General features: G+C 35.5%; 1 protein-coding gene across 1 annotated transcript in view; it reads right to left on the bottom strand.

Annotated features, from left to right (window-relative positions):
* Positions 1–255: 255 nt before the first annotated feature.
* Positions 256–10,782, bottom strand: part of NFIL3 (nuclear factor, interleukin 3 regulated) — a 12,684-nt gene continuing 2,157 nt past the window's right edge. The window contains exon 2 of the mRNA XM_026046606.1: positions 256–2,128. Within this exon, the coding sequence (XP_025902391.1) occupies positions 560–1,936 (1,377 nt within the window). The 5' untranslated portion in view covers positions 1,937–2,128 and the 3' untranslated portion in view covers positions 256–559. The remainder of the gene's footprint in view (positions 2,129–10,782) is intronic.

The following is a 10,782-nucleotide window of genomic DNA, read 5'->3' as shown; positions in this document are numbered from 1 at the left end:
CTAAAGCTATAAACTGGATACTGATTCATTTATAAATATCCACTTTATTTCAATCATCTTTCAAAAACAGGTCTTAACAAAAAGATGGCCAGAAGTGTTACGTATGTTGTAAATTGTAATTTGGTTAAGTTAGGCTGTAAAAAACAAATATGTAAGTGAAATCAAGCACAGTGTAAGAAACAAGCCAGTTTAATTAACGACATATTTACAAGTTCATAAAATCAACTGAACGGGAGTACATGTTCTGTGTTTGTCACCAATATTTTATTGTAATTGGTAACTTGCACACTTTATAGTAGAACAACAGAAGGAAAATAAAGTTCATTATATACAGCCTTCGTACAGGCTACTTGACTATACACAAGGCATAGTGATCATAACACAACCTAGTCTTCATAATAATCTGTGCACAAAAAGACACCAATCAGACATTATGTGAACATTACAGTGAAATGACATCACAAGTCCAGTGAAAATTCAGCATAATACAAAACATATTGATCTACTGCAAATGACATCCTTTAAAACAGTAAGCCTTTTTTTGTTTTTCAGTAGTAACTTAGCCAGAGTCTGATGCAGAGATTTGTTGTGTAGCTATAAGTCTTTTAAGTGAAGCAACCTCTGCAGACAAGTTTGCTATCCCCTGCTTCAAATATAGGTTCTCTGATTCTGAGACATTGTAGATATTGTCTTTTATTTCAACAACTCCAGTTTTGCAACCACTCTGAATTTTTACATTGAGCTCCTTTTGATGCCAGAGTTCTGGTTTGAGGGACCAGTCTTGGATATTAGTCACCTGAACCGAGAAAGGAGTGTGAGAAGAATGCACCAGACTTGGTGCACCATGTTTTTCCAGCTCAAAATGTCTTTTTGATGACATATCGATAGGTGACGATAGTTTCTGTGTGGCATCRTAGTCATTATCCATTGCTTCCACTTTGACTTGCATGGCTTTGGCTTTAATTCGAAGCTTGTGAGGCAAAGCAGAAGAATTCACTTCTGGAACTTTAACTGTTGCGTGAACATTTTTATGTTCGACTGGGGAATGGATTGGACCCTTAGGAACCTGCTGCTCATCTTCTCCATCAGACGACTTTCCAACCACACCGTCATCTGTTTCTGAAGTTCTGGGAGAATTACTGGAGGACCTATTCACTTGCAACAGAGGAGGAGAATGTGAATACACATTAAAGGCAGTTCCCATATAATTTGGATATATGGATGTCTTATATGAACCTCTGTCATCTCTTGATTCTCTCTCCAATTCCATAGGTTCCTGTTTTATAATCTGGAACTTGTTTTCRGGACTTCTGCAGTTGTTTTGTACACGACTCGGCTGGGCATGCTCTGCTGAGGCTATTTCAGATACATCAGACATAGAGCTTTGAGGAGAATGTTTGATGACAGAAATACAACTGCTACCAACTATAGATGGTTCATGCTCATCTGTAAATGAGTTAATATTTGATTTGGAACTTTGATAGTCTTGGAAATACACAGTTGTCGAGCTACTGAGTTTCTGTATCTCTTGGGCATATGCTGCAGAACTAATTAAACCAAACTTTAGCTTCAACGAAAGCAGCTCTGCCTTCAAAGTGGCATTCTCCTCTCCCAGTGCAATTAATTTGTTCTCTAAGACAAGGTCATTCAGTCGTCGTTTTTCACGAGATCTTTTGGCAGCTTCATTATTTTTCCGCCTTTTTTCCCAGTACATAGCATCTTTCTTTTCATCTGGAATGAATTCTCTCTTTCTCCGGCAAGCTGAAGATTTGCTTTTTCCAGTATTTGCTTCAGTAAGTAGTATGTCTTCATTTGTAGACAAATCTTCAGACACTTCTGATAAAGTAGACTTCAGTACCATGATTTTGTCCACGTTGCTACTTGTTTCAACAGGTCCGTGTTCCTTTTTGAGGGTCTGCATTTTCCTCAGCTGCATCAGAAACTATTTGCAGTAGATTTGCAATAAGCAATAGAGCAAACTATTTCCCCAGTACTTCTCACACCACAACAACTTGATAAATACAGTAATTTTAAATCCACACACATTCTTCCTTTTGTTTCATAATCTTAAACAGAAGGGTCTAGATCCGCTTTGTTTGTCAGAAGCAATGAGAATCTTCTAAATAACCTGCAATAAATAAAGAACTGAATTATTACTTAGGAATTCTGGTTTGCGGCTTTCAAAATTAGTTTTCATTAAAACCCTACACTAGTGTTTGCTTCATTAAACCTGCTGTAATATTAAAGAAGATCAACACTGCAACAACTGAAACTCTATGCTTTATGATACCTAGGTAGCAGATGGGCTTCCAAAACAAATACAATATGATCCAAGGAAAAGCAATAAAGAAAAATATTTGGGTTTTGATCTGACAATACTGTTGTCATAGGACTTTCCGTGATATCACTGATAACTTAAACCTCTAACACTTAACACTGCAGAACACCAGGCATGCTGATGAACACAATGGAAAGTATCTTGCTCTTCCAAATTAAAACATCTCTTTCTGAAAACAGCTGTGGTGTGCGACTTAGAAATGCTATATATTCGGGTCCTCCACAGATTAAAAATAACTGGAGCTGATTTAGAGAAGCAGAGTGCTTGCTATTGTCTTAAAATAGCACTGCTATCCACCAAAGCTATTACAGGATACAAAAACAGTTAATTAAATCTGTAACACATACTTGTAAATCCCTTATTGATCCATCATATGAAACTAATAAATACACATATAATTCTGACAAAAATTATTCATAACTTAGGAAATAGAAAAGCTCAGAATAAAAATAAAGGATTATGTACTTTTTTCTCTTACAGAGTTCTGTATAAAATCAGTATTGAAAATACATTAGAGAATTGAAAAATCACCTTATAATATCACTGTACAATTTAATGCCACTAAGCCATGCAGCATTGCCACTTGCTGAAATCAGTGCTTATATTAAAATGCATGTTTGGATCTAAAATATCATGATTAATGAAAGAATATCAGCCTAACCTTTAGCTACAGACATTTTTGACCAGTAAAATTGAACTTAGCTTTCAAATTGACACCTGTTTTATTTAATCCCTATCAATACAAAATTACTTTGTTTGTACAGCATCATTTGATTCTCATCTGAGACACAATATGTCCATACCACATTTCTACACTCATGTTTTTGTTAAAACAAATGTTAGCTAGTCAGTCCTAAAAAAGTGATCATCATACAAGTCTTCCCTGTATAAGAAAACAGTGGTTACAGATTAAAGTCAGTATTTATGGGGGATATTTTACATTGACTGATGAAGTTGATTTTGAACATTATCAGTTGTGCAAGTTATAAAAGAATTTATGAGTTGTATTTTGCCAGTTCCTCTTGCCTTTTCCAGACAGCAAAGAGGAGTGAGTGATGTAATAACAATTAAGAAGGGTCATAAAGACTCGGGTTTCAAGCTGGGTTCTATTCCATAAACACATGCCAACTCTTCTGTCATGAAAAATTAACACATTTAATAGAACAGCTATGTAGAATTTCCTAAAATCCATAGTTAATTACTGACATGTAACTATTTGTCTTCAATAATACAGCCTTAATGGAAAATAGAGTTAGAAGCCAGCCACACCAAAGACACTATCTAACATTTTACTGCAAAAGCAGCACCACAAATTGCCATGTTTGTATAGCAGAAATGTAACTCTAATATACAAGCAATTACACAGTCAGATGCTAATTCAAAATTCAAACTGGAGTCAAAAGAAAATTTCCGTCAAGCTAAATAGGAGTTGGATCACACTTAAAACAAAAAAAAGGGCTCACAACAAAGCAGCATGGGTTTCTTCAAAGATCCTGTATTATTTGATTTGCTGAAGAAATTTTAATCATTCTATCCATTCCAGGTTCTAATATGTCATCATTGACTTAACGTGCATACCATTTTAACTATAACAAAATCTAATACTAAAACAAATAAACAAAAAAAAGCACTGAACATGGATTTCAACGTTACTTTTAATGAGGTAGGAAGATTGAAATTCAGGTAAAATGTTTAAATTCATTCAGTAGTCTTGTGCTACATAGTCAAAAAAACAAATAGGTCATCTGTTCTACGGCATTTGTTGAATATTCAGTCTCTATAACATGGTTTTACATTACAAGAAAGAAGACACGATGCACTAGGATTATAGGGAGATTGTCTTGATATACTTCAATCATTGTATTTATCTGTATCATTAACAACTTCTGGGATTCTGAAGAGAGGCATCCACTCTCTATAGCACACAGAGGAAAGCAGTATGATATATTCTGAGTATCTAAGAAATCATCACTTTTCCCACAGTGTGCATCTCAACCAGCTCTCACTGAAGTCAAAAGAGATCAAACAGTTTCTATGGGATTTTGAAGGACCTTACCAATGCAGAGATCAACTGCATTTTACAATATTAAAGAGCTAAACTCAAAGCCAAATAATTTATATTGATTCTTACAGATACATATAGCTCATTATTTTATGTGCCATATATCCCAGAACACATACAGTTATGTGAAGATTTGGAGTGTTTCTTTTTCATTACAAATGGTAAGATTCATGTATGTTTAAAAGACAAGCCATACAGGTACATCCATGCACGCACCGCTGCCCCTAGCCCAACCAACTTAAAACATATCAGTGAGCTTTTTTGTTTTGTTTCCGTTTTTCTTTATATTTCCGTCTTCCATTTCCAGTATGGAAGCAATACATCTTGTCTTATGTAACACCATTTCAGGACAAGAACTTTGACCTTGTATCTATCTGTACAGTCTCCAACTCCAAATCATTTCAATTTAGTGTTCATCCAATCTTAAAAATTTGGAAAAAGCAAACTAATGATAATAACTAGTAATAACTAGCAAAAAAGGTTTAGGTTTCTGGGTTTTGTTTTCCTAAGTGCATGAAGACTGTGGGCATAGCTCATCAGTATGACCTTCTCCTTATCAGTGAAAACTCAACTGCAAGCTCACATTTGCAGCCAAATACTGTTGTTGGACTTAAAAATCCAACAATTTGCAGAGTTCATGTCCCATGCTCCACAGGCCTTCCACAGGTTGGGGCATTCTAGGGCATGACCTGCTTACTTTAGCACTGATAATTCTTGTTTTGGCCAGTCTCCCTCCTGTACACGCTGTCCCTGACACAAGTCTCAATGTGGAATAGGTAGCATATAAGTCTAAAGTAAACTTAAGCGTGTATCAAAACAATGGTGTTTTTGCATGCAGTACTCAACTTTGCTCTCTGCCAGAGTCCATCAGAGCAGCAGTTACAACAAAAATATGTCACATGTCTTATGTCATTCCTACTGGTTTACTATTTATGTAGTTTGATCTACTGCCATTAGAGCTTTACTGTTGTTTTGTTAGGTGACTATCTCTTTCCACATCTTCTCTGAACACTTTTATCGTGGTAACCAAAAATGTTGCTTTACAAACAGGAGTCAAAGCCCTAGTTTGTTAATAGTTCTCCACCTGGATCAGTTCCACACTAAGTCAGTAAACACATTAAATTCCAAATGATAATGGCAAAACGCCTTCAATAAAAACAGCCATTTCACTTCACTTGCATTTTATAATTCCACTGGAAAAAACATCAGTATTTATACACAAATTAATGAACTGTAATGATTCCTCTGACTGTATTTCAAATTCCAATATTTTCCCTTGTGATTAATTTTTCAATGGCTTTATCACTCCCTCGTAAGGAATTATAAAACCAACATTTAATATTGCCTTATTACATTAGTCACTGTTAAAGATATTTTTTTGAGGTGGGGGGAGGAGAGTGGGTAGAAGGGCTGGTTGGTTGATGTTAATAGCATTGACTGCCAATTCAACAATGTAATAACACTCAACCCAACTAACTTAATTACAGGCCAAGGTTTGCTGCCACAGCAATTTTGCCATTGGCTTCCATAGAAGCAGAACACAATCCCAGATTCAAGTATTAAAGAGATTGTTTTATAGAATTCGTACTATTGACATGAGAAATTATGTATGCAGAAATAATAAAAAGTTATTTTACCCATGGACTTCAAAAATATTTAAGTGCTGTGAGTGTCAAAATAGTACAATAAGCATGTGATCCTGGGAACTTACAAATTCACACTRYAACTCTTGAAAAGTACCAAAAGGTTGAAGGACTGGGACACAATCCTGTCTCTCTCATCTTTGTAATGGAATTATGTAAGTCTGTTCTGCTGTAGAATATGCATACAGGTCTCCTCATATACATTCACGCTTCCTACAGAGTAACTGCCTATTATCACCATGATTCACATCATTACCTGACTTAACTTTTCAAAACGTCTGCTATAGCAAGAGAGCTAATTAATCCAATTGCTCCAACATTTTGATAATCATTCTACCATGCTAAACAAAAGCCCATTCCAAGCAGTTAGATGTTTGCAAACAGTCATTTCTGTAAAGCCAAATGTCTACAAAAATTCACTATCCTTCAAAAATGGAAAATATTCTTCAAAATGAAGCTTTGCATTATAACAGAAAAAAAAAAAAAAAAAACCCAAAAAACCAACAAAAAACCACCCACCGTATCTTTACCACTGGCATTTTAGTAAACAGCATCTCAGGCCAACTATATGGGAAAGTACAAGTAAAACAATAAAGGTTAGTATTGACACGTACGCCCACACACATTTTTAGCTTTCTATGTTTTGCACAGGGATCATTACTTACAAAACTGCTATCATCCTGTCACATGTTAATTTTATAAATTTGTCCACTCACTAGAAGAGCTAATATAGAACCTGTTCTATATACCCGAAACGACTAGCTTACACTCCAGACATCRTAAAACTGAAGACTGTTTTGCTCTTTTAACTTTAAAAGCATTTAAAAATATTTGCTAACTATCTGAAGACCTCCACGACGCATGGAATTAACACTAAGTGTACATGCAGAGGAGGAAAATGGGTTTGAGTCGAGTCGCTTAGCTTAACTAAGCACTACTTAAAACATTTTGGGGCTACTCTACCGCTACTGCCTTTCACAGACAAAATTATACTATCAAATTCTGGACCTTTTAGGTCTACAATAATTTATAAATCCTCTCCACTTCAGGCTGTGGCCTGATCCAGTCTTCACTGACAGAATATACTCTTGCCTTATTTCCAGCATGTTACTGAAATTCCACTCAATTCCTTAAGAAAGATTATGATGCCAGCATAAGAGTGATTCATGCCACTGCAAAAGTGATAGTACTCCTAGGATAGGCAAGGGTATGGGTCTTGGCAATACAGAAAAAAATGAAATTCAGACTTTCTGGAAACTCGAGGGAAGTGGATTTTTTGCCATGATAGACAGGTTATTCAAGGTCATTGGGGGGACAGCACTTATAATAATAGCACTAAAATCAATTGCTGCTGTTACACAATTAATGTTCCTTCAGACCACGACTCCATTACAACACGCAGAAGCACAGATCTATTGCTCCCTTTCCTTACAACTTAATGGGCATCTGAATTGCTTACTGTTCCAGGATCAACATGCAATTAGGTCAGTGGAACAGGGATGAAGATAGCTTTGTACAAGATGACCCATTTTTGATAAAAGGGTGGTTTTCTCTGTCTTATTGAAGGAAAATCATGGAAGGTGTCAACACATAATACTTTTTTTTATATATACTAATTAAAAATCATCATAGTAGTCAAGTGAATAGTAGTCAAGTCAAAGAATAAATTTGTTTTGCCACTTAGAACACTACTGCAATTTCCTATTACCAGACTCAAAGCTGTACACAGAAAGTTGAAATTACGTGTATTTTTATGAAACACTTTCAGTGTGATGAAAACTTGTCTCCCAAAGATAAATTTCACAAAATATGCCTTTTTTTATTATTTTAAAGAATTAATCAAGCAATAGCTGTTAGAAATAGCTGTTGCTCAAGACAGTCAGGGTTAATAGGTGCAAATTTGATCTGTATTTTGCTTAGGAAGTAGTATCAGATATGATCAATTTTCTCCAAATAAAATGTCTTTCTGTTCTTTTTGCTTGTTTGGAAGCAGGACAGGTGAGTGGGAAAAGAAGAGGGAAAAAAAGAGAAAGAAACAAAGAAAAAAAAAGAAAGAGAGAGAAACACATACTGTGGCTCAAAGCACTCRAGAGAAAAAAAAATAAGAAAAGGAAGATTAGTATTTTGTTATATTTAAATAAAATAACATGATATATATATGTCATATTACTTGCTGATTCTTATAATAAATTCCCAATAGAAATAATGGTTTCTTCAGTCACAGTACTCTGAAAAAATACTGCTCCTTGCTTCCATASCTACTTGACAATAGGAAAAAGCAGATTTCACAAAACCCATAACTTTACTATTAACAATGTTCTGTAAAGAAAACATTTCCAACTTCTAATAYTAAGACTACTTGTTTTACTGCTTTCCCCTAAGTAAGGGCCATAAAATACAAATACCAAAAAAGTTAATTGTTCTGACAACAAATAGCTTTTTAATATCGAGCTGCAGTCTTACAAATGCCAAGTACTGACCAGACTTTCAGCTGATCTAAATTTATACAGCTCTGTTAAAAGGCAGTACAATTATGTCAATTAATCCCAGCTGATGCTCTAAACATACATCTTACATAAGAACGGAAAGGCAAATGTGTAAAATTAAACACTGCCTGTAGAGTCTTGATCTTCACCACTCACTGTAAATAAAACCGAGAAGTAGCAAATCTTTGGCACTCCACTCCTGCAAGACAGTCCAACTGGAAGGGAAATTGCACGAGGCCCCATTACCTTTAAAGAGAGYTCAAGTGTTGGGTTCCAGTCATGAAAGGATTTCTGGCTGGAACGGCACCTGTAGCTGTGAAGCTATCTCAAGGGCAAAATCTCATTAATTACTCAAGATATGTGGGAACAGAAGTGAAAAGCAAGCTAAGATATGGCAACTTACATAGAAGGGAAAAAGGAAAAAAAGAAAAAGTAAAATTGTTTTAAATACACTTTCTTTCCCATAGAAAAAAAAATATTTCTAAAGTAACTGTGACAAAATTCAGTCTCAGAGAATTCTAATTTGGACCTGAATCAGTTCAGTAGATAAATCAGAAAACAAACAAAAACAGAAAACACACACACACACACACACACACACACACAATTTAATAATGTCTTACCGCTATCTGTTCCAGGTACAACTTTAAAAAACAGGAAGTTTACAGGAAACAGATTCTACCACATTTCAAATGAAAACCAGGTATGTCCTTGCTTACTCAATCTGATGTTCACCATGGGTAATAGCTTTACTAGTGTCTTGTTAAAAAAAAAAAAAGTTTCTGTTCTTCAAACACCATCAGTAAAATCAACTGTAAATTTCCCTGAGAAGAAACTGCAGGCATTGGCCATCTATTTGCATTTTTTTTCTATTACATATCCTAAGCGCATTTATATCTCATAACTGGCTGTAATGATCATGGCAAGGTCACCTAGAAGAGTCAATTAAGCTGATGAGTCAGATACATTGCTTAACAGTGTGTAATAAGCCTCAAACAGAGGATTTTATTGTTCACATTATTGCATCATAGTGATGTTATAACAGCAGCAAGATTACTGTCTGGAAAAAGATACTATTGCATAAATGTAGTTTGCATAACTATTTGTTAAAATAAGTCAATTTAAGATGAGCTAAAGAGTTTTTTTTTTGAGTTTTTTTCAAGATAAAGAATTGAAAATAAAGCAACACGCTACTGATATCTTTTGTAGACCTGCATTGCTTTTATTACAGTAGAAAGAATGTCTGTGTTCTACAAATTTCAGGCAAAGCAGGGCAAATACTGTTCCTTCTTAGGATAAGATAAGCTGTGAGAAGGTCAAGTAAGTTCATATTGCTCATGGGAAGACTGTAAGCTTTCTGACACTCTTCAAATCAGTTCCTTTAAAAAGGAAAAAAAAAAATCAATTCCAGCAGAATTTTGATGCTTTGAAGTCAAATCCAGGAAGCTGGGTATTTTAAAAGCTATTTAACAGTCCTTTGGAGAATAAGTTAAAAATAGAAAATAAATAAACATGGAAAGTGAAGGCAGATAACTCTTAAGAATGTTAGCACTTCAACAGTCAAATAAAGACATCTGTAATGTGAGAACTTTCATAATGATATCTGCTAGTGTCACTGATACTAAGAGCCTTTACTGAGTAATCCTGATTTTGCTGGTTTAAATCAAGTCTTTGGGGCCAAACCTGAAGCCTTACTCCTTTAAATTTCATATCAAAGTCAACATTTCGACTGAATAAGGACTGCAAAGCTGATGTCCACAGCAGTATTTTAAACTAGGTTCTGGACTGAATTAATTACTGACGAGGGCAAGGATGACTCAAAGTAGGTTACATACAAAGGAGTGAACACAATGGAACTGAGTGTAATCATACAAGTTACAAGGACAAGGAAAAAAACCCAACAGGTTATTAGGTTTTATCACAGCAGTAACTTCACTATCAGAAAGCTGTGCTCGACCTCAACAATTACGTAGTGTAAAAGTTTGCGCACATTATCAAGAATTTCATGTTTTTGAAATGTTTTGCAGTTACTGCCTGTAGCAGTTACATGTGACATAACGCAGTGGCTGAAACGCTGAATTTTAACCTCGGCGGCTTCGGTCACCAGGGCAGTGATTATTTGGGTTTAGCCTACCGAACAGACCGTTTTGGACACAAAAGAAATTACTTCATCTTTCACGGCGAGTTACCCCGAGCAGCTCCGAGGGCGGCCTCGCGGGCAGGCGGGGGCGCCCGGCGACCCCCGCTCACGCT

This window comes from Nothoprocta perdicaria, unplaced genomic scaffold (genome assembly GCF_003342845.1).
Source record: "Nothoprocta perdicaria isolate Ctin4 unplaced genomic scaffold, notPer1 scaffold_45, whole genome shotgun sequence".
NCBI lineage: Eukaryota > Metazoa > Chordata > Aves > Tinamiformes > Tinamidae > Nothoprocta > Nothoprocta perdicaria.
Note: the sequence above shows the minus strand (reverse complement) of the source record. Positions and strands in the feature narration are given on the sequence as shown.